Below are 25,439 nucleotides of genomic sequence, written 5' to 3'. Positions count from 1 at the left end.
GACCAGTGTCACTCCGGTTAATCACTGGTAAGATTCTCGAGACAATAATCTCACGGTAGATGGAAGCGTTTTTCGACTACCTCCTGCTTCTTTGTGGCCGTCAATATGGCTTCAGAAAAGGTCACTCTGCTTCTGATCTGCTGATAAACCTCTCCACTATGTACATCAATAGCTGAACGAATCCAAGATTAGTTGCGCAGTAGCACTGAATATTGCTGGTGCTTTCGACCAAGTATGGCACCAGGGACTCTTGGCACTGTAAGTCGCCGGCTCTGCACTATGCCTCCTTAGTGATTACCTTCAAGGTAGAGAGAGAGAGAGAGGGAGAGAGATCAGCAGTGAGCAAAAGGTTATCTATTTTTACTTAACGTAATTGGATACATCAGCAGTGTGCTGCTACACTATTCTATACGATAGTTACACAGTGGGAACAAGAGCTGTTTCCTTGCCATACTGCATCACACAGGATGGGTTACACACACGTTAGGCATAACTACGAGCTCTTCCTTGTAGATATAGTATATACAGTATATTGTTAACCTAGTACAGTAACACTGATGTATCATCTTGCGAACGAGAATTACACAATACATTAAGTTTCAGCAGAAACTAAAGCTTTAAAATATTCATTTTTTTTTTCAACAGCAACAAACTCTACCTCACCTGTACTGCTACCCACTAAATGTAGGGGGATGACATTAGACAGCGCTACGCTACAACACTCGACAGCATCACAGAGGCCGAGTCCACGATTAGCTGTTGTTTAAAAATTCTAAACTGTGTGTATTGATTCATGTAGTAGTATAAATAGCACGACAATCAACACAGTCAGACATACATATTGAAATCTGTCCAGATTTACATAAAAGTGCGACATCACTGGGTTGCTAACTAGCGCTGGCAAGTTGAGGATGAAGGAGGATATTCTCAAGTACTCCAGAGTAGATGAAATATTTGCACAGTTCCAAGTACCCCATTCTAAAGAGAACTTGATAGCGGGAAGTTGGACTTGATGAGGGGAAGTAGGCCCTTGATGAGTGGAAAAGGGGCATTGATGAGGGGAAGGGAGCCTTGACGACGGAAGGAGGTATTTGATGAGCGAAAGGTCTTGAGTCTAGGGTTAAAAACATTAAAAAAAATGGAGAGAGAGATAGAAAGAGAGAGAGAGAGAGAGAGTTTACAGCTAGCCTGGGAAAACAATGGTAGTTTACATTTGCTTCTGAGACATCACTGAGAGAGCACCATGATGGTAATGCTGGAGCAGTGGTAAGAATGAATGAAACTGTTAAAACCCGAGGATGAGCTTGATATCCTTGGTGTGAAATTTGATTCCAAACTGTCTGTGAAGAACCACGTTGTAACTCTTGCAAGCGAGATGGCCAAGAAGTTAACAGCACCAAATGTATCTTGTACCTGCTCGACAGCAAAGGCTACAAGACTCTCTTTATGAAGCACAAGTGCACTCACACCTTGAGTATGCTCCACTTTCTTAGATTGTCTGCCCTTCCCTCATCTCATCTACGACTATGAAAGGACAGAGAGCAAGGCAAGGCGACTTCTCTCGCCTGAACCCGGCCTGGATAGATCGTCATTTTAGCAGAGTCTTCAACACAGGAGGGATGTGGGTGGTCTTACCGTTATGTACATGGACAATATGTTGTCAAAGTACCACACTTGGCTCCACCTTACGAACAGTGAGAAGACAATTACACCACAAGACGGGCAGCAAACAGCAACTACACTCTGGCTGTATCCTTCTCAAGAACACTTCATCTGAGATTATTTGCTCCTAGTATGACTCAAGTCTGTAAGACTTTCGCATAGCATAACGACATCGATGAAATATAGTCAGATGATCAAATGATCGCTGGCCCACAGATGGATCCAATTTTATCCTATTCTCTAGTTGTATGTCTCATAACAATAAAAATACTTTCAAAAGAGATGAAATAAGTAACAGCTCTCAGCTTGTAAATAAGACTAGAACCTCTTAACCCAGAAAGATGACAACCAGCACTAGTTTCGGACTTAACTCACTCTATCATCAGGCAATACACAAAATCAGAGAAAATCAAATATATGAACTAGATCTTAAAATATCCCAAACATCAGCTTAACATAAGAGCAGATATAAAAAATAAATAATAAAAACTAAAAACAAAGTAACTCTGCTGATCGTTGATTATTACAGAAGGAAGACTCGTCTCTGTAGCCTAGACACTCACTGCCGTCCCCAGCACAGTGATATTGGATCAAATGCTTTATTTATTTATTCATTTATTTATTTATTAATTTGAACATGATACAAAGAAGTACAAAGGAATACAGTTATTAAAGTGCAACATGCCAAAGTCCCTTGTATGCAGAGCATTATGGGCAGGCTTAAAATTAACTTAAGATTAACTAAGCAATGATATATTCAGTGGTAAAAACATTATTGTAAACAGATAACAATTTAGCACAAATGAGTATTACAAAGACAGGTCATATGATCATTTACTGTGTTGCTGAACATTCAGTAGAATGGAGTATTCTCTTAAGTATTGTAATTAAAAAATAACAAAGTTTGATTGGGTCACAGGTTAGACATTTAGGAGATACAATAATGAGAAACATTTATGAGATACAATTATTCAGTATTTATTTAGTTGTTGGTGAGTAATTGATTTTTGAGAAGAGACTTGAATTTATAAACAGACAGTGTTTCTTTTATATTCACAGGTAATGAATTCCAGATTTTAGGGTCTTTTATGTGCATTGAGTTTTTGCATAGCGTGTTTATAGTGTGGTCTGTGGCTTCATAATGTTGGCGTATGCCACTAAACAAGGGTTTACTTAAATGCCTGTTTGCTGTAATAAATCTGCCCAAGTGTCCAAACAGCGGACCCTCCCTTAGATCAATCTAATTCTTGCGGCTGGTCTAAATGTATCAGGCTGTTGCAGCTTAGAAATAGCACAATGAAATTATTGGTTGAGGAAGTAGGAAGGACATCCTCGGTATAAATAAGATTACATCGTGCTAAGAAAGGATTATCAGGGACCTGTCTTAAAGTTCAGAGAATATTATAAATTATACCATCTTCTTCAGGGGCGGGTCGTCCATATTTATTTAATTCATTATCTAATTCTTACCTAGTGTAAAAGGCAATCAATCTCAGTAATATTTTGCCTCATAAAATAAATCGATTGCAACATTTTTTCAGAGTAAAACATTTAGATTTTATCGCTGAAGTGGCTAGTTTATTGTGTACCCCATATCCATCCCATGGACGTCAGCGGCTAGTTTATTGTGTACCCCATATCCATCCCATGGACGTCAGCGGCTAGTTTATTGTGTACCCCATATCCATCCCATGGACGTCAGTGGCTAGTTTATGTGTACCCCATATCCATCCCATGTAGTGGCCCGTCATATCCCCATATCCATTTCATGGACGTCAGTGGCTAGTTTATGTGTACCCCATATCCATCCCATGGACGTCAGCGGCTAGTTTATTGTGTACTCCATATCCATCCCATGGACGTCAGCGGCTAGTTTATTGTGTACCCCATATCCATCCCATGGACGTCAGCGGCTAGTTTATTGTGGACCCCATATCCATCCCATGGACGTCAGCGGCTAGTTTATTGTGTACCCCATATCCATCCCATGGACGTCAGCGGCTACTTTATTGTGTACCCCATATCCATCCCATGGACGTCAGTGGCTAGTTTATTGTGTACCCCATATCCATCCCATGGACGTCAGCGGCTAGTTTATTGTGTACCCCATATCCATCCCATGGACGTCAGTGGCTAGTTTATGTGTACCCCATATCCATCCCATGGACGTCAGCGGCTAGTTTATTGTGTACCCCATATCCATCCCATGGACGTCAGCGGCTAGTTTATTGTGTACCCCATATCCATCCCATGGACGTCAGCGGCTAGTTTATTGTGGACCCCATATCCATCCCATGGACGTCAGCGGCTAGTTTATTGTGTACCCCATATCCATCCCATGGACGTCAGCGGCTACTTTATTGTGTACCCCATATCCATCCCATGGACGTCAGTGGCTAGTTTATTGTGTACCCCATATCCATCCCATGGACGTCAATGGCTAGTTTATTGTGTACCCCATATCCATCCCATGGACGTCAGCGGCTAGTTTATTGTGTACCCCATATCCATCCCATGGACGTCAGCGGCTAGTTTATTGTGTACCCCATATCCATCCCATGGACGTCAGCGGCTAGTTTATTGTGTACCCCATATCCATCCCATGGACGTCGGCGGCTAGTTTATTGTGTACCCCATATCCGTCCCATGGACGTCAGTGGCTAGTTTATTGTGTACCCCATATCCATCCCATGGGCGTCAGTGGCTAGTTTATTGTGTACCCCATATCCATCCCATGGACGTCAGCGGCTAGTTTATTGTGTACCCCATATCCATCTCATGGACGTCAGCGGCTAGTTTATTGTGTAACCCATATCCATCCCATGGACGTCAGCGGCTAGTTTATGTGTACCCCATATCCATCCTGTGGATGGTAGCGCAAAAGCGTATGAATATACAAATGGCTTAGCAGCTACACCTCAAAGTTGTTAACGGGAGTACATCTGGATTTACATTTATAATTCACAGTACACTGTTCATACAGCTGGGGTGTTACACAGTACACTGTTCATACAGCTGGGGTGTTACACAGTACACTGTTCATACAGCTGGGGTGCTACACAGTACACTGTTCATACAGCTGGGGTGTTACACAGTACACTGCTCATACAGCTGGGGTGTTACACAGTACACTGCTCATACAGCTGGAGAGTTACACAGTACACTGCTCATACAGCTGGGGTGTTACACAGTACACTGCTCATACAGCTGGAGTGTTACACAGTACACTGCTCATACAGCTGGAGTGTTACACAGTACTCCGCTCATACAGCTGGAGTGTTCCTGGGGTGTTCCTGGGGTGTTAGCTGCCAGATTTAGGGTTGACAATGAGGATATCCTGACGCCTAAGGACACATATGATGGTAGGGTAGCCATTGGCACTATGGAGGGCCATGGCACTGACCGCTGGCACACCGGAAGCAATCTATCCTCATTTTACTGTGTCAGTTTTTTGACGTGGCACTCAAAAGTCCATTTATCCACTCTTCCGTTTTTGTGAATTCTTTTCTATTATTATTTATTTTAGGCTAGTTTAGGTTAGGTTAGGTTAGGTTAGGTTAGGTTAGGTTAGATTAGGTTAGGTTAGGTTAGGTTAGGTTAGATTAGGTTAGGTTAGGTTAGATTAGGTTAGGTTAGGTTAGGTTAGGTTAGGTTAGGTTAGATTAGATTAGGTTAGGTTAGGTTAGGTTAGGTTAGATTAGGTTAGGTTAGGTTAGGTTAGATTAGGTTAGGTTAGGTTAGGTTAGGTTAGGTTAGGTTAGGTTAGATTAGGTTAGGTTAGGTTAGGTTAGATTAGGTTAGGTTAGGTTAGGTTAGGTTAGGTTAGATTAGGTTTGGTTAGGTTAGGTTAGGTTAGGCTAGGTTAGGTTAGGTTAGGTTAGGTTAGGTTAGGTTAGGTTAGATTAGGGTAGGTTAGATTAGGTTAGGTTAGGTTAGGTTAGGTTAGATTAGGTTAGGTTAGGTTAGGTTAGATTGCGGTAGGTTAGGCTGGATTAGAGTAAGTTAGGTTAGGTGAGGATAAATTAGATTAGGTTAGATTAGATTAGATTAGGTTAGAGTAGGTTTAGTTAGACCGGGTTAAGTTAGATTAGATTAGGTTAGGTTAAATCAAGTTAAGTTAGATTAGGTCAGAATAGATTAGGTTAGGGTAGGTTCGGTTGGATTAAGGTAGGTTAAGTTTATTGAGGGTAGGTTACATGAATTTATACAAACGTATTTAGTCACAAGTAAGGAAATACAGGTGGGATGTAGTACGTCTGGCAGTGAGACGACGTAGAAAAAAGGCGTCAGAATGAAAACGTTAATCACCAGTGGTGTGGGAATGGTGCCCCGGAAGACTGGTTGGCCAGGGATGATGACTGGGCGTGTTAACCAGTCAGTGGAAGTCCCTTTGTAGGCAGGTCTGTACCTCACTGTGGGCAAGCTTGTACCTCAGTGTGGGCAGATCTGCTTCCCTGTGAGCAAGCTTGTACCTCAGTGTGGGCAGATCTCTGCTTTCCTGTGGGCAAGCTTGTACCTCAGTGTGGGCAGGTCTGCTTCCCTGTGGGCAAGCTTGTACCTCAGTGTGGGCAGGTCTGCTTCCCTGTGGGCAAGCTTGTACCTCAGTGTGGGCAGGTCTCTACTTTCCTGTGGGCAAGCTTGTACCTCACTGTGGGCAGGACTGTCCCTCCCGTGGACAACCATGGTATAAGTTGCACTCAGCATACACAGAGAAGCGGTACAACTCTTCTTCTAGTATTCCAACTCTCTTCTTCTAGTACTCTGTGACTCTCTGACAGCTTCGATGACTCTCTTTGCTCTTTCCATACTTTCCTTGTCAATAATGCGAATAAATTTTGGATTAAAAAGGTTATTTAAAATAGTTAGTTATAGTTTAATATGTTTATTATGCACAACATACCCATCCTGTGGGTGGTAGTCAAAAGATTACAGAGGTACATAATGGGTCCAGGGACTGGGCCCCAAAGTTTTGATAGCTGAACTAGGTACAAAGGTAATGAACTCACAAGTTACGAAGGTAATGAATCCTGTAAGTAAAGTTACTTACTTACGTTTATACATGGCTACAATCATGAACCAAAATAATGCATTGTCTGCAAAACAGAAGTGAGAGTTATATTAAAGATGAAACACTTAACTCGTAGTGGTCAAACAACTCGTGAGGAATGGTAGACAATGATGCTTGATCCAAAGAATGAAATATTAGCTCAAATTCCTTAGATCAAAAGCCCTGGCATTAGTTATAGATGAGCGGAACAAACTCGCGGGCAGCGTCAGTGAGGCGAGAACCTCAGGTAGTGTCAGAATATAGGTTGGACAGGTATATGATTGGATGTGAGTGGGTATGCGCTGGACCCTCTTATCATGACACAATAGGCCTACTGCAGTCTTCATTTTGTTCTTATGGTCACTTGCGTCGCGGCATCTCAACCCTTGAAGGGAGGATAGTATTGTTATCTATGGATGAGGTAGACAATTGTTTTATTTAGTTAATTAAGGTTTGTGATTACTTACACTGTCGTTATGAGCACACAACATTCCTTCTCATTCTCTGATTACTGACATAGTCCTCATGAGGAACACCATTCTTTCTGATTCTCTGACTGCTTACACAGTCGTCATGAGACACAACATTCCTTCACATCACTGTCAGCACTATCATATGATGACTTTAATCCAGTTTTTCAATCATTTATAAATATTATGAAGAATGTGCGTCGAGCGACTGATTCCTGAGGCACACCTCACCTATCACAATCGCAAATTTCTATCAGTAAAGAGAGAGAGAGAGAAAGATATATATATATATATATATATATATATATATATATATATATATATATATATATATAGAGAGAGAGAGAGAGAGAGAGAGAGAGAGAGAGAAAGGTATTAAAAGTGAGAGGAAGGAGAGTGCTTCATGACAACAGCACATGAGGGTTTGTTGACATGCATCAGCTGATCGCTATTTATGTGCTCTCAGCTGAAATTAGATGAGGTGTCACAGCTGATGTTTGTTTACATGTGCCAGGTGGGCGGTGCCTGTGAGCCAGTGTCAACATGCAGGAATACCCAGTGGATGTAGGGGAGGGAGGGGGGTCATGTGGAGACATCCATAGTGGATGGGTCAGGTGGAGACCTACATAGTGGATAGGTCAGATGGAGACCTACCTAGCGGATAGGCCAGATGGCCACCTACCTAGTAGATAGGTCATTTGGAAACCTACCTAGTGGATAGGTCAGATGGAGACCTACCTAGTGGATAGGTCAGACGGAGATGTACATAATGGATAGGTCAGATAGAGACCTGTCTAGTGGATGCGATGTTTCACCTGCAGTGAGACTTCTTATTCCAATATTTTTGTTGACAACTCGATAATGTCTCGTCAGATCAGCTACCATTCCAGATTCTGGCTTGCTTGTGATAACTTGAGAAAGCCTCTTCGGATCGATTTCAAACTTTCAATACAAGTGTATCCTACCTAGAAGAAAGTTGGCATTCTTACTGGAGTGTGTAGGTGTTAATTTGCTAACACTGATTTTTAAAAGTTGCGATATTTTCTGTACATTGACTTAAATATGGAAGATGCGAACACATTCAGTATTTAACAACTGATGCATCGTATGTGAAGGGTGATGTTCTTCATGCTGAGCCATAACTCGGGAATGCGCCGTCTTATTGGCTTCAAACTTTTAGCGCTGGTGTAATTTTTTTCCAAGGGAAGCTTTGGACTGATTTTTAGGTTCTTTGAATTTTACTTTTGCCATTTTTATTAAACAAATTGTGCTTCCATGTAATATCTGGAGAATACCTCTTCTGATAGGCTTCAAACCTCAAATGCTGGTATATCATACTTTATTCTTAGGATAATTAAGCGAATTAGAAATATATGCCTCACTCTGTACTATTCCTTTTGCGTGCACTGAGGTAGGTGAAACTGGGCTTACAGTATAAGGGGATACCTTTCTTGGATCGTGCAGCCACTGCAATACATACTGCCACCTAGAGGAAGTTCCGGGGGTCAACGCCCCCGCGGCCTAGTCCTTGACCAGGCCTCCAGGTGGATCAGGGCTAGATCAACCAGGCTGCTCCTGCTGGCAGCACGTAGTCCAACGTAGATCCACAGCCCGGCTGATCGGGTTATTCTCATTAGTTTTGTCTGCAAAACGTGGACACCGAGGCTCGTACCTCGCTAGAAATGTGTCTTACGTCTACCAGGAACAGTAGTGGTCCCAGTACGGTACTTTGTGGGACACCACACCCGTCACGGTCCTCCGTCCCCACACTTCTTCCCACACCATTAGTATGTGTGTGTGTGTGTACTCACCTCTTTGTGGTTGCAAGGGTCGATTCATATCTCCTGGTCCCGCCTCTGTGCTAGTTACTACTAGGTCCACTCTCTCCCTGTTCCGTGAGCTTTATCGTACCTCTTCTTGAAGCTATGTATGGATTCTGCTTCCACTATTGTGTGTGTGTGTGTGTGTGTGTGTGTGTGTGTGTGTGTGTGTGTGTGTGTGTGTGTGTGTGTGTGTGTGTGTGTGTGTGTGTGTGCGTGTGTGTGTGCGTGTGCGTGTGCGTGTGTGTGTGTGTGTGTGTGTGTGTGTGTGTGTGTGTGTGTGTGTGTGTGTGTGTGTGTGTGTCTGTCTGTCTGTCTGTCTGTCTATCTGTTTGTCTGTGCATGCGTGTGTGCAAGCGTGCGTGTATTCGATCATACATGCGAGTGTCGGCTTGTGTGTGCATACATGTAAGCCTCTATGCATGCATGTGTGTGTATGCTTGTATGTGTGTATGTTTGTGCCTGTGTGCTTGTGTACGTAACTGCACGTGAGCGTGTGAGTGCTGTCATACCCTGAAGGTCAACCATAAACTTGAAACCTGAGAACCAATGTTCTCTAGCGTGTGTTCTGTACAGTGTTCTCCAGAGTGTGTTCTCTATGTTATTGCTTGGCTCTGGCAGACATTGTGACAGCTGGTCTTGCTGCCCCTCTAGCAACACCTGGCAGACCTTGTGACAGCTGGTATTACTGTCCCTCCTGCACCATCTGGCAGACCTTTTGACAGCTGGTATTACTGTCCCTCCTGCACCACCTGGCAGACCGTGTGACAGCTGGTATTACTGTCCCTCCTGCACCACCTGGCAGACCTTGTGGCAGCTCGAATTACTGTCCCTCCTGCACCACCTGGCAGACCGTGTGACAGCTGGTACTACTGTCCCTCCTGCACCACCTGGCAGACCTTATGACAGCTCGAATTACTGTCCCTCCTGCACCACCTGGCAGACCGTGTGACAGCTGGTATTACTGTCCCTCCTGCACCATCTGGCAGACTTTTTGACAGCTGGTGTACTGTCCCTCCTGCACCACCTGGCAGACCTGTGACAGCTGGTATTACTCTCCCTCCAGCACCACCTAGCAGACCTGTGACAGCTGGTATTACTGTCCCTCCAGCACCACCTGGCAGACCATGTGACAGCTGGTATTACTGTCCCTCCAGCACCACCTAGCAGACTTGTGACAGCTGGTATTACTGTCCCTCCAGCACCACCTAGCAGACTTGTGACAGCTGGTGTTGGTGCTCTTCTAGTCACAGTTTAACACAACGAGTTTCTCACTATTCCACTGCTGTATAAGGACAGTGTTTGATGTGACATTATCCACCTATTCCACTTCAACATAAAATCTCTCAGTTTACAGACGACGGTTCGAGCCCCTCGTCCGCCCTCTTGTTTATTCGTCAATAATTGTTTATCACGACTTAATCTGAGTTCATGAAATCTGTCGCTGATTGTTATTGTTTAACTTTTCTTCCACTCTTGTGGAGCCATCCACAGATTTCTTACTGATAGTGCATTTGCGGGGAAGCGCTAAATCTGTATGGCTTACACAGCGCCTTCGGGAATGGGAGGTCATCAGGTTTGATGCAAAGATGGGAAGACCAAATCTAATTAGGTTGAAAATGGTATAAAATAGAATTAGGACGTGTTTCCTGAGGGTACCTGCTGTCCCTGTTCACCTATCAGTAAAATAGGTACCTGTGTGTTAGTGGACTGGTGTGGGTCGCATCCTGGGACAAAATTGATTTAGTTTTCCAGAATGTTCTGCATAACAAGGGGCTTTCTATATAGTAGTATGTCACTGATGTCAGCTAGGCCTGTATACCTTGTACATGTATTTGTATACCTTGTACATGTATTTGTATACCTTGTACATGTATTTGTATACTTTGTACATGTTCTTGTGTACTTTGTACATGTTATTGTATACTTTGTACATGTACTTGTATACCTTGTACATATACTTGTATACCTTGTACATGTATACCTTGTACATATACTTGTATACCTTGTACATGTGCGTGTATACCTTGTACATGTACTTGTATACTTTGTACATGTACTTGTATACCTTGTACATATACGTGTATGCCGTGTACATATACTTGTATACCTTGTACATGTGCGTGTATACCTTGTACATATACTTGTATACCTTGTACATGTGCGTGTATACCTTGTACATGTACTTGTATACCTTGTACATATACGTGTATGCCGTGTACATATACTTGTATACCTTGTACATGTGCGTGTATACCTTGTACATATACTTGTATACCTTGTACATGTGCGTGTATACCTTGTACATGTACTTGTATACCTTGTACATATACGTGCATGCCGTGTACATATACTTGTATACCTTGTACATGTGCGTGTATACCTTGTACATATACTTGTATACCTTGTACATGTGCGTGTATACCTTGTACATGTACTTGTATACCTTGTACGTGTACTTGTAGAAATTAAGATTAGTATTTATTTAACAAGTTGATGATTAAGACACATGTGCAACAGCTGGGTGTCACTACTACACCTGCTACGCCTGCCACACCTGCTACACCTGCCACACCTGCTACACCTGCCACACCTACACCTGCCACACCTGCTACACCTGCCACACCTGCTACAGCTGCCACACCTGCTACACCTGCCACATCTACACCTGCCACACCTGCTACAGCTGCCACACCTGCTACATCTGCCACACCTGCTACACCTGCCACACCTGCTACACCTGCTGCACCTGCCACACCTGCTACACCTGCCACATCTGCTACACCTGCCACACCTGCTACACCTGCCACATCTGCTACACCTGCCACATCTGCTACACCTGCCACATCTGCTACACCTGCCACATCTGCTACACCTGCCACACCTGCTACACCTGCCACACCTACACCTGCTACACCTTCCACACCTGCCACACCTGCTACACCTACACCTGCCACACCTGCTACACCTGCCACACCTGCTACACCTGCCACACCTGCCACACCTGCTACACCTGCCACACCTGCTACACCTGCCACATCTGCTACACCTGCCACATCTGCTACACCTGCTACACCTGCCACACCTGCTACACCTGCCACACCTACACCTGCCACACCTGCTACACCTTCCACACCTGCTACACCTGCCACATCTACACCTGCCACACCTACATCTGCCACACCTGCTACACCTGCCACACCTGCTACACCTGCTGCACCTGCCACACCTGCTACACCTGCCACATCTGCTACACCTGCCACACCTGCTACACCTGCCACACCTGCTACACCTGCCACATCTGCTACACCTGCCACATCTGCCACACCTGTACACCTGCCACACCTGCTACACCTGCCACACCTGCTACACCTGCCACACCTGCTACACCTTCCACACCTGCCACACCTGCTACACCTACACCTGCTACACCTACACCTGCCACACCTGCTACACCTACACCTGCTACACCTACACCTGCTACACCTGCCACACCTGCTACACCTGCCACACCTGCTACACCTGCTACACCTGCCACACCTGCTACACCTGCCACACCTGCTACACCTGCCACACCTACACCTACACCTGCTACACCTGCCACACCTGCTACACCTGCTGCCTCTGTATTTGACTGAAAAAGTCTACTGTGTAGGCGAAACATTTTAATAATAAAGATACTCAACCAGCTCTAATTCCCTGAATCAAGAGCCCTTCAGCAGTATCAAGGCACACCCTTACTGGTTTTTTTAAAGGCTGTACACATATACTCTGTCCGTTCATTTAATTCTTAAATATTTTCTGTCTATCGTAAAAAGAACTAATAGATCTGATATATATATATATATATATATATATATATATATATATATATATATATATATATATATATATATATATATATATATATATATATATATATATATATATATATATATATATATATATATATATATATATATATATATAAACTTGTTGGTAAGACAGTCAGGTTTGTTGACAGATGTGTTATGACTCTATAAGTCTTCTTAATGACTTTTGCAATACTGTTAGTGTTGGTGCTATAGATCTTATTTAAGAGAGTTGTGTGTATGGTGGAGTGGTGGGGATGTAGTGTGGGTGTGGTTGGTGTGGTGGTGGAAAGGGGGGTGTAGGGGGAAGTTGTTGTGGGGGGGCAGGGAGCAGCGAGGGTGGGGGAGGTGAGGCTTCTGGTGTTCAGTATGTGAGCTGCTGCCTTCACTTACCTGTGTTGCTCCTCTCGTCGCTCCGTCTGGCGCTCCGTCGCTCCGTCTGGCGTTTCGTAACTCCGTCCTGGCGTTCCGTCCCTTAGTCTGGGGTTACGTTCATCACTTTCGCGTCTCGTCGCTCTGTCCTGGCGTTGCGTCGATCCGTTCAGCGTCCCGTCCATCAGTCGTGTCGTACGCGTTACGCATGGTCAGTGGACACCTCACAACTGAAGTGAGTTCAACACCACCATTGGTGTCACTCACGCAGCGGTGGTGGTGGCAGTGGTGGTGACAGTGCTGGTGACAAGAGGTGGTGACAGAGGTGATGACAGTGGTGGTGGTGACAGTGGTGGTGGTGTTGAGTTCCGGGGTCAACACTCCCGCGATGTGGTCCCAGACCAGGTCTTCTAGCGAATGGCATGGTCAGTTAGGATCTTCGTGACGGCTGCACACAGTCCAACGTATGCATCACAGCCTGACTGATCAGGAAGTGACTTGAGGAACATCTCCACTTCCCTTTTGAAATTAGTCAGGGGGTCTGTTGTTAACTCCCCTCATGTATGAAGGGAAGGTGTTGAGGAGTCTTGGTCCCTTTACACTTAAGTCCAACTATTAGCATACTCATAGCACCCGTCGTTTGCACTGTCTGATAAGCATCTTGTTTTTGTGGGGAGTGATTTGTGTGCTTAGATTTGGAAGCAATCCTAGAATTTTCCAGGTGTAGATTATAATGTTTTCTCGCCAAAGTTCCAAGGAGTACAGCTCAAGGAACTGCAAAAATTCCCAATAATTTAGTTTCTTGACTATATGTTACATACAATGTAGGTTCCTTGTACATTCTGCAGATCTGCAGTTTTTCTTGACTTAAAAGGGTCTGTTAGTCAACAGCAGTGTTCGTCTAGAGAGCACAATTGGCTTAAAGAGTATTATCATTGGATTGGCATCTCTTGTTTTAAAGGTTCTAGTTATTCAGTCTATATATTTCCTTGTAATGTGATAGTGACACTATTATAATCCTTGAAAGTAAGATATTGCGACAGTATCACATAAAGTCCCTCACTCGAATCTTCCGCTCCACCGAGTGGTAACAGTTTTACATTCCATATCAATTTTCATTTCCCCAATTTTCCAGAGCGGAATAACTGAAATTTGTCCTCCTTGAACATCATATTGTTTTCTGTGGCCTGCTGGAAGACCTGATTTATATCAACTTGGAGTTTGCTGTGTCCTCACCAGATGTCACTCTTATAAATTCTAGTATCGGTCGTCAAATGAAACGGTGCTGTGATTTATGTCTGTCGGTCTATTTAGGTTTAGGTTGAGTTAGATTAGACTGAATTTGGCTAGGTAACGTTAGATTAAGCCAAGTTAGGGTTGGTAACGCTTGTGAAACACTAGATTAAACTAAGTTAGGTTTGGTAACGTTGTTAGGCAAGGTTAGTTTTGGGTTATATTTGCACGAATATCACCGGTGGTGCAAGAACGGGTTGGATAACGAGTTGGATAATGGGTTGGATAATAGGTTGGATAATGGGTTACAGGAGAATAGTCAGAGACAGCATCAGCAAGTTATCCCACGTCTTGCAGTCGAGGCTTCATCCCTGGATGCTGGCCAGCATGGACTTGGGAATGTCTGTAAAAACTCACGTTGATGTTTACCGTGTACACGGTGGTGAGCATGCCTCTGTAATTACCTACCTCAGCTTTGTAGGGGTCGACCCTGGCTCCTGGGCTCGCCTCATATCTTACGCTTGGCTGGCCGTGGCTGACCTCTGCACACACGAATAGAATCAGCAAATGCTATTATTATTATTATTATTATTATTATTATTATTATTATTATTATTATTATTATTATTATTATTGGAGTCATTGTGATATCTTGCTCTGCAAAAATGATAATCAGTATCTCGTCTTAGTCTCCCATGAATGGCGGTGCCCCGATGGTGAAGGGCTCTTGTTTCAGGAAAGTGGTGCTACACACTGCAGGGAGTAACACTGCAGGCAGCAACACACACACACACACTGCAGGCAGCAACACACACACTGCAGGCAGCAACACACACACACTGCAGGCAGCAACACACACACACTGCAGGCAGCAACACACACACACACACACACTGCAGGCAGCAACACACACACACACACACTGCAGGCAGCAACACACACACACTGCAGGCAGCAACACATACACACTGCAGGCAGCAACATACTGCAGGATGTGGTTTCTTTGCTCATCCACAACTGTAAAAATTTCGTGTCTGTGGCTAGAGTGAAGTGTACCATCTTCATCTATACCTCTCTCTCTCTCTATCTGTCTGTCTGTCTGTCTCTGCCTGTCTGTTTTTGTTTCTCACTTACTTTCTCTCTCTTCTTCTCCTTCTTTTTATTGTTGTTGTTGTTGCAATTATTATTAGTAGTATTACTATTATTATTATACATGGGAAAGCACTAATCACGTAAGGGTTATAAGGCGCCTGGGAATGTTAGGCTTGATCCAAGGCAAATGATGGCAACTTTAGTACCTTGGTCCAGGAGTCCTTGACCAGCGTGAAGGTACTCACTTGAAGGAACTGTCAGCAACAAGTTTCACTTGAGTACTTGACTGTTTGAGTGACTGTGTTTTGTAGTGAAATATATTTTTCGACAACCAAGTCAGTAGAAGACTGACTATATTGTGATGAAGGCAGGCGTGAAGGAAGGTAGAACCAGAAGGTAGAGCCAGGAGTGAAGGAAGGTAGAACCAGGAATGAAGAACCAGATGTGAAGGAAGGTAGAGCCATGAGTGAAGGAAGATAGAGCCAGGCGTAAAGGAAGGTAGAACCAGACGTGAAGGAATGTAGAGCCAAGCGAGGAATGAATGATGTGTGAAGGAAGGAGTGAGGTTCTTGTGATACATTAGTGTGTGTCCTGCGTGTCGCATCAAAGATGGATCAGCTGGAGCATCCTGAAAACACTGACTGACCTTGTAGGTAACAGTAAGGTTACTCACATTCTCACTCTGCAAGGATGACTCGAGTGAAAGATTCTCTCTCTTTCTCTCTCTCTCTCTTCTTCCTTCATGTCGTCTTGTTTAGTGGTTCCTTCACCACCTGTGCCACTTGACTCATCCAGGATGTTGTGGTGTGTGTGTGTGTGTGTGTGTGTGTGTGTGTATTTGCCTGTTTTTTTTTTTAATCACAGGGGTTGAATCTCAGCTCCTGGCTTCGTCTTTCATCCGACCGCAATTGGGCTCATTCTTTCCTACCGTCGTGAGTTCTAACATATCTATTCTTAAAGTTATGTAAGGATCCTGCCTCTGCCACTTCCTGACAACTCTGAAACTGAATAAATGCTTCGTGTCATCCCTGTGACTCATTAATGCTTTTAATTTTCAACTCTGTATTCGTGCACTTGTTACAAGCCTCTAGGATAGCTTGTTCTTCTCAGCATCATAAATTCATCTCTGTATTTTGTACGGTTCTCTCTTATGTTCACTTCCACAAAATATTTGAAACTCAGCACTGTGTTGCTGCTAGTACCGAGAGGCATCTGATATTCTATTTCCTCTATGTGATTAATAATATGAATACTATGTCCAAAGTTTCCGGTTCATCCCCATAAAATTTCCCAGAATGGTTCCATTCTCCTGTGTGGCTCCAAATTGCCTCCAAGTCTCTGTCCTTGTGGTTAAAGTCTCCAATGATCAGTAACTTTGCATTGCTCCTGTGGGCTCTTCTAGATTTGTTGTTGTTATCATATTTCTATCTTCGTCTCCTATTGTTTATTGATGGACTGTCCATCAGTGCTATCACCACCTTGGGTCCCTTAGTGAGTAGTTATTTGACTCTTCTCTGTCTATTTGTTTCATCTCCTCACAACTCCACTGGTTTCTAACTAGCAGTGTTACTCTCCCCTTCCTCTGCTTCTTCTATCTTCTTCATAACTGATATCAAGCTGGGAAAATTACTTTTGTTATCTCTGTGAATTTTATCTTTGTGAGCACTAACAGTAAGTTCAATCAGTTTAACTGACTAGACAGGTTTACGAGACAGGCGTATTTTGCTCTTCAAGTAATTTCCAATTCTCTAAGAAAATGACACTTGCTGTATTCTGGCCTTTCTTCCTGTTAGTTCAGCAACAGTTTAAATTTTTTGTTCCTCCGCCACCCATTTCATTCCCTGTCTTCCTATCAGCCTCGTGAAAACCATGGAACATCAATGACCTCCGACTTTCTTCCTCCCATTCTTTCCCGTCCAGACTGCATTGTCTGTTGTTAACAGTTCCTTCGCTGCTCCCTTATCATCTGCTGTACCTCCCTGTCTCCTGAGAGCATCCCCAGAACGCTGATTATTCCCTCCCTCTTCCCTTCCTTCTGTCTTCCTACCTGATCTCTTCATTACTGTCTTTGCCTCTTTCCCTTTTCCTTCCTTCTAGTTCCCTCTTTAGCTCCTTTAAATTTCTCCAGGTCTATTCACCTTTTCTTTGCCTTCCTGTAATTAACTTTCGTACCCCTTCTCTCCATATCTTCGGAACAAAAAAAAAAAAAACTATTTCACTGATTTCTTCTATCTCGTATTTAATCCACCTAACATCAGGTCTTGCTTCAGTCACATCTGGTTTTCCTCCCGTTATATTTGTCTTTGGGATAACCATTTATCCACTATTAGTTTTCTTCAGACTAACACAATAATTCCTCTGACTGCAGCTTATACCAGTGAATGTGAAGCCATTAGTCCCTGCTGTGTGTGTGTGTGTGTGTGTGTGTGTGTGTGTGTGTGTGTGTGTGTGTGTGTGTGTGTGTGTGTGTGTGTGTGTGTGTGTGTGTGTACACGCATGCGCTCCTCCACGTGTACGCATTCTATAGATGTCCCACCACCACTGTCACGACAACCACTACCATTACCACCGCAGCTTCCACCACAACAGTCACCACTGCTGCCGCTGCCACCACCATCACCATAAATCAGAGATATCATCCCCATCTCTCATTCCTTTCCCTTGCGATCATTAGTGCAGTGACAAGAATAATCAGTGATGAGAATGGAAGACAACGCTCGGAGGAATGAAGAAAATGTGTCGAGCATGTGGGGAGTGAGAGAGCCTTGACACCAGGAAGAAGTTCTCAATAGGACTAGGAAGTGCTGACTCCTGAGTCTCCATCCCTCAATATTTCAAGGAAGGCACCTCACCAGCTCTTGTAGTGCCACTCATCAGCTGGTCAGAGTGCCACTTAACAGCTTATCGCGAAGTGCAACCCAACACCTAGTCATATAGTGCCACTCAGCTAGTTATAGAGCACCACTCAGCTAGTTATAGAGTGCCACTCATCTATTACTCCTAGACTGCCAGTCATAAGCTGATCGTGGAAAGCTACTTACCAGCAACTCATAGAGTGCCACTCACCAGCTGGTCACAGTGCCCCTGACTAGCTGGTCACAGTGCCACTCACAGCCTGATTTGTGAAGTACATCACTCGGTGTCAGACACTTGACATAAAGAAAATGGGATGTGGATTGTCTAAACTCTCAGATGAAGAGGACGGTGAGTATTGCTAAGTAGTTAGTGCCACACACGACAAAATAAACAGTGCCACACACAACTAAATAAACAGTGCCACACACAACTAAATAAACAGTGCCACACACAACTAAATAAACAGTGTCACACAATTAAATACATAGAGCCTCACAAAAGTTAAATGACATGCACGAGTAAGCAGTGCCATACACAACAATGCCACAAGCAAGTGACACACACACACACACACACACACCCGGCGCTACATATACTGTTCAACAGTTTATAATATACTTAGTGTAAAGAGTGCCAAGGGTTCGAACTATATGCAAGACGGAAGGCAGTGCCATTGCCTCTTGCAAACCAGTGATACAAGTATAACTATCACATTTAGTATAATTATTAGTTATATCACTGATTGTTTATTTAATTTGATTATTGCTTATTAGGGTTAGTAATTAGGCAAAACTCTCTCTCTCTCTCTCTCTCTCTCTCTCTCTCTCTCTCTCTCTCTCTCTCTCTCTCTCTCTCTCTCTCTCTCTCTCTCTCTCTCTCTCTATTTTTATGATTTTGATAAGTGTGGTGAGCGGCCACTTACTCCCCCCCCTCCACGCCCACTCCCACGTCCACGTGGCAGCATCACGCCCGTATATATAGTGAGTAACGCCTTAAATTCCCGGTGTAAACCTTGCCAAGAATGCTGCCATTACCCACTTACCACCCTGGTATGGCAACATTGCTACTGACCTCATCACCATGTTTGTGTGGTAACACTGACTTATCACTATTGACAATAACAATCTTTATTTTACAAAGCATAGTATAGAATTTATCCAGGATTCACTGACATAACAGAGTATTTCTGGCAGCCTTAAAATTAACTTATAACTCCTGGAATAGTTATAATTATAACCATAATTTTTAAAGGGTTAAGCCAGCGGAAGGCCTCGGACAGATGACCAAAAGCTCCAGCTGCAGGTCATCATATAACTAAGACCCGCGTCAGGAAACACTTGTCCTGTTTCCTGACAAACCTAAACCGAACTCCTGCACATTTATTTATTTCGGTTAGTTTACCAGAATTTACCTTATAATTTATAATATTTTGAGATTTTTCCTCATATAACAATTTGGTGAATACTGAAGTGACAGGTATTTGTGTTTATTACGTATGTTAAAATTATTATAAATCAAATATCAGTATGACTGTTGATATAGTCGGATCAATAAGGCTGTTGAAGATAAATTGGGATTTAACCAAATTTATCCATATAATGTTTAGGTCAGCTGTAGCAGATGTTTCTTTAAGTGTATCTCTGATGCTGCTTAATAAGAGGGAACTTTGTGAGTCTTGCTAGTGATGTGTGACGCTGTGTCTTGCTAGTGATGTGTGACGCTGTGACTTATTACTAGTGATGTGTGACGCTGTGTCTTGCTAGTGATGTGTGACGCTGTGACTTATTACTAGTGATGTGTGACGCTGTGTCTTGCTAGTGATGTGTGACGCTGTGACTTATTACTAGTGATGTGTGACGCTGTGACTTATTACTAGTGATGTGTGACGCTGTGAGTTATTACTAGTGATGTGTGACGCTGTGACTTATTACTAGTGATGTGTGACGCTGTGACTTATTACTAGTGATGTGTGACGCTGTGACTTATTACTAGTGATGTGTGACGCTGTGACTTATTACTAGTGATGTGTGACGCTGTGACTTATTACTAGTGATGTGTGACGAATTGACTTATTACTAGTTATTACTAGTGATGTGTGACGCTGTGACTTATTACTAGTGATGTGTGACGCTGTGACTTATTACTAGTGATGTGTGACGCTGTGACTTATTACTAGTGATGTGTGACGCTGTGAGTTATTACTAGTGATGTGTGACGCTGTGACTTATTACTAGTGATGTGTGACGCTGTGACTTATTACTAGTGATGTGTGACGCTGTGACTTATTACTAGTGATGTGACGCTGTGAGTTATTACTAGTGATGTGTGACGCTGTGAGTTATTACTAGTGATGTGTGACGCTGTGAGTTACTACTAGTGATGTGTGACGCTGTGAGTTATTACTAGTGATGTGTGACGCTGTGACTTATTACTAGTGATGTGTGACGCTGTGACTTATTACTAGTGATGTGTGACGCTGTGACTTATTACTAGTGATGTGTGACGCTGTGAGTTATTAATAGTGATGTGTGACGCTGTGAGTTACTACTAGTGATGTGTGACGCTGTGACTTATTACTAGTGATGTGTGACGCTGTGACTTATTACTAGTGATGTGTGACGCTGTGACTTATTACTAGTGATGTGTGACGCTGTGACTTATTACTAGTGATATGTGTGACGCTGTGACTTATTACTAGTGATGTGTGACGCTGTGACTTATTACTAGTGATGTGTGACGCTGTGAGTTATTACTAGTGATGTGTGACGCTGTGACTTATTACTAGTGATGTGTGACGCTGTGACTTATTACTAGTGATGTGTGACGCTGTGACTTATTACTAGTGATGTGTGACGCTGTGACTTATTACAAGTGATGTGTGTGACGCTGTGACTTATTACTAGTGATGTGTGACGCTGTGACTTATTACTAGTGATGTGTGACGCTGTGAGTTATTACTAGTGATGTGTGACGCTGTGACGTATTACTAGTGATGTGTGTGACACTGACTTATTATTAGTGATGTGTGACGCTGTGAGTTATTACTAGTGATGTGACGCTGTGAGTTATTACTAGTGATGTGTGACGCTGTGACTTATTACTAGTGATGTGCGACGCTGTGACTTATTACTAGTGATGTGTGTGACGCTGTGACTTATTACTAGTGATGTGTGACGCTGTGAGTTATTACTAGTGATGTGTGACGCTGTAACTTATTACTAGTGACGTGTGTGACGCTGTGACTTATTACTAGTGATGTGTGACGCTGTGAGTTATTACTTTTGATATGTGACGCTGTGACTTATTACTAGTGATGTGTGACGCTGTGACTTATTACTAGTGATGTGTGACGCTGTGAATTATTACTAGTGATGTGTGACGCTGTGACTTATTACTAGTGATGTGTGACGCTGTGACTTATTACTAGTGATGTGTGACGCTGTGACTTATTACTAGTGATGTGTGACGCTGTGACTTATTACTAGTGATGTGTGACGCTGTGACTTATTACTAGTGATGTGTGTGACGCTGTGACTTATTACTAGTGATGTGTGACGCTGTGAGTTATTACTAGTGATATGTGACGCTGTGACTTATTACTAGTGATGTGTGACGCTGTGACTTATTACTAGTGATGTGTGACGCTGTGAGTTATTACTAGTGATATGTAACGCTGTGACTTATTACTAGTGATGTGTGACGCTGTGACTTATTACTAGTGATGTGTGACGCTGTAACTTATTACTAGTGATGTGTGACGCTGTGACTTATTACTAGTGATGTGTGACGCTGTGGGTTATTACTAGTGATGTGTGACGCTGACTTATTACTAGTGATGTGTGTGACGCTGTGACTTATTACTAGTGATGTGTGACGCTGTGAGTTATTACTAGTGATATGTGACGCTGTGACTTATTACTAGTGATGTGTGACGCTGTGACTTATTACTAGTGATGTGTGACGCTGTGACTTATTACTAGTGATGTGTGACGCTGTGACTTATTACTAGTGATGTGTGACGCTGTGACTTATTACTAGTGATGTGTGACGCTGTGAGTTATTACTAGTGATGTGTGACGCTGTGACTTATTACTAGTGATGTGTGACGCTGTAACTTATTACTAGTGATGTGTGTGACGCTGTGACTTATTACTAGTGATGTGTGACGCTGTGACTTATTACTAGTGATGTGTGTGACGCTGTGAGTCACTACTAGTGACGTTTATAACGCTGAGTCACTAGTGATGTTTATAACGCTGTGGGTCACTGCTAGTGACATGTGTGACGCTGTGAGTCACTGCTAGTGACGTGTATGACACTGTGAGTCACTACTAGTGACGTGTGTGACGCTGAGTCACTACTAGTGACGTGTATGATGCTGTGAGTCACTACTAGTGACGTGTGTGACGCTGTGAGTCACTACTAGTGACGTGTGTGACGCTGAGTCACTACTAGTGGCGTGTATGACGCTGTGAGTCACTACTAGTGACGTGTGTGACGCTGTGAGTCACTACTAGTGACGTGTGACGCTGTGAGTCACTACTAGTGGCGTGTATGACGCTGGGAGTCACTACTAGTGACGTGTGTGACGCTGTGAGTCACTACTAGTGGCGTGTGTGACGCTGTGAGTCACTACTAGTGACGTGTGTGACGCTGTGAGTCACTACTAGTGACGTGTGTGACGCTGTGAGTCACTACTAGTGACGTGTGTGACGCTGAGTCACTACTAGTGACGTGTATGACGCTATGAGTCACTACTAGTGACGTGTATGACGCTGTGAGTCACTACTAGTGACGTGTATGACGCTGTGAGTCACTACTAGTGACGTGTATGACGCTTTGAGTCACTACTTGTGACGTGTATGACGCTGTGAGTCACTACTAGTGACGTGTATGACGCTGAGTCACTACTAGTGACGTGTGACGCTGTGAGTCACTACTAGTGACATGTGTGACGCTGTGAGTCACTACTAGTGACGTGTGTGACGCTGTGAGTCACTACTAGTGACGTGTATGACGCTGAGTCACTACTAGTGACGTGTGACGCTGTGAGTCACTACTAGTGACGTGTGTGACGCTGTGAGTCACTACTAGTGACATGTGTGACGCTGTGAGTCACTACTAGTGACGTGTGTGACGCTGTGAGTCACTACTAGTGACGTGTGTGACGCTGTGAGTCACTACTAGTGACGTGTGTGACGCTGTGAGTCACTACTAGTGACGTGTGTGACGCTGAGTCACTACTAGTGGCGTGTATGACGCTGTGAGTCACTACTAGTGACGTGTGTGACGCTGTGAGTCACTACTAGTGACGTGTGACGCTGTGAGTCACTACTAGTGGCGTGTATGACGCTGGGAGTCACTACTAGTGACGTGTGTGACGCTGAGTCACTACTAGTGGCGTGTGTGACGCTGTGAGTCACTACTAGTGACATGTGTGACGCTGTGAGTCACTACTAGTGACGTGTGTGACGCTGTGAGTCACTACTTATCCTTGAAAGACAACTTTTAAGTCGTTACCTGATATTTTTTCCTACAGGTTTTCCATTGCATTTTGCTTACATCTCGAGAACGCCTCATCCTATCGGCTTCAAATTTTTAAAGCCTGTGTAGGGTAACTAGAGCCAAATTTTTGGAATGATTAGCCTGTGCAGGAACCTTATGACCAAAGTTATGGAACCCACTCCCAGCGTCCCGGAATAGCTAGAATATCTTACATGGGAGTCGCTTCAGACGTTCAGAAACTGCTGCTTGATAATTTAACGAGGGAGGAGAAATAATGTGTAAAATAATGTAAGTCTTAATCACCTCTCCATCAAATTACATATTACAAATAACGTGCAATAGGAGCTTACGACGACGTTTCTTTCCGACTTGGACCGAAAATCGGACCGAAACATCGTGGTAAGCTTCTCTCTCCTATGTGCGGGTTATTTGTGTATTGCTCCAGTCATGGTATTGTCACTTTTTGTTATTTAAATAAATTTCAGTTTATCTCTTCTGAACGACGTCAGTATTTCATTCTTGATGCGTCTTATGACCGGGCAAAGTAACTCTTTTGTGTGTGGGGGAGGGGGGGGGGATTTTGTCAATATAATAAAATAGTTGGATGGGGTCTACCTCGCTAATGTAAAAAATATTTGGATTTCTTCCTGAAACCATTTGATCATTTGAGTCAGTGGAATCCAAACCTGAACTGAAGAATGCCTCATCTGATCGGCTTCAGATTTCCACTACTGGTTTGCTTTCGTGAATGCGAGGTTTCAGCTTTTACTGGAAAGCCTCAGCCCCAGTTTTCCAATTTTACTGAAGTGATATTAATTTATATTCAATAATTAAAGAATGTTTCTTGTGATTAGCTTCAACATAGTGCTTGGGCCAGTGGATTAGGCCGTTAGGGGACTTGGAGCTGCCTCGCATGGGCCAGTAGGCCTGCTGCAGTGTTAAACCATACCCCCGGCCGGGATTGAACCCACGGTCATAGAGTCTCAAAACTCCAGCCCGTCGCGTTAGCCACTAGACCAGCTAGCCACAATAAGATTCATCCAACTAGGTATATTTCTACACCATAGGAAAGTTAGCACAGGCACCTCTGTGACCACAAATGCAAGTTTTTACAGACGAATCTCCAGCTAGCGTGGCCGTGACGAACTCTAGCTCAAGTCCCTTCACTGCCGTCAACATGACTTAAGAAATCGTAATGACACGATTGCAAATAAACCATACCCCCGGCCGGGATTGAACCCGCGGTCATAGAGTCTCAAAACTCCAGCCCGTCGCGTTAGCCACTAGCTGGTCTAGTGGCTAACGCGACGGGCTGGAGTTTTGAGACTATGACCGCGGGTTCAATCCCGGCCGGGGGTATGGTTTATTTGCAATCGTGTCATTACGATTTCTTAAGTCCTGCTGCAGTGTTCTTTCTTTCTTATGTTCTTATGTGTTGTGTATCCAAAGATTTAATAAAATTTAATTACCTGCTGAAGAGGACCCAAGAATGCGATCGAAATATACAGATCAACTAACCTCCTGAGTTTGT

At 43.6% G+C, this 25,439-nt stretch overlaps 1 protein-coding gene across 4 annotated transcripts in view; it reads left to right on the top strand.

The window, feature by feature from the left end:
- LOC128696408 (pneumococcal serine-rich repeat protein) overlaps positions 1-25,439 on the top strand; it is a 73,779-nt gene that overhangs the window by 9,182 nt on the left and 39,158 nt on the right. Inside the window, exons 1-2 of one of the 4 annotated variants that reach the window (XM_070092262.1) lie at positions 13,223-13,433; positions 18,222-18,751. The exons of 2 other annotated variants lie outside the window; for them this stretch is intronic. In XM_070092262.1, the coding sequence (XP_069948363.1) occupies positions 18,712-18,751 (40 nt within the window). In that variant the 5' untranslated portion in view covers positions 13,223-13,433; positions 18,222-18,711. Of the gene's footprint in view, positions 1-13,222; positions 13,458-18,221; positions 18,752-25,439 lie in introns of those variants that run through there. One more of the 4 variants, XM_070092261.1, reaches the window with a different exon arrangement.

Source organism: Cherax quadricarinatus, chromosome 39, assembly GCF_038502225.1.
Source record: "Cherax quadricarinatus isolate ZL_2023a chromosome 39, ASM3850222v1, whole genome shotgun sequence".
Lineage (NCBI taxonomy): Eukaryota > Metazoa > Arthropoda > Malacostraca > Decapoda > Parastacidae > Cherax > Cherax quadricarinatus.
The sequence above is the reverse complement of the archived record's forward strand: the minus strand, read 5'-3'. Positions and strand labels throughout refer to the sequence as shown.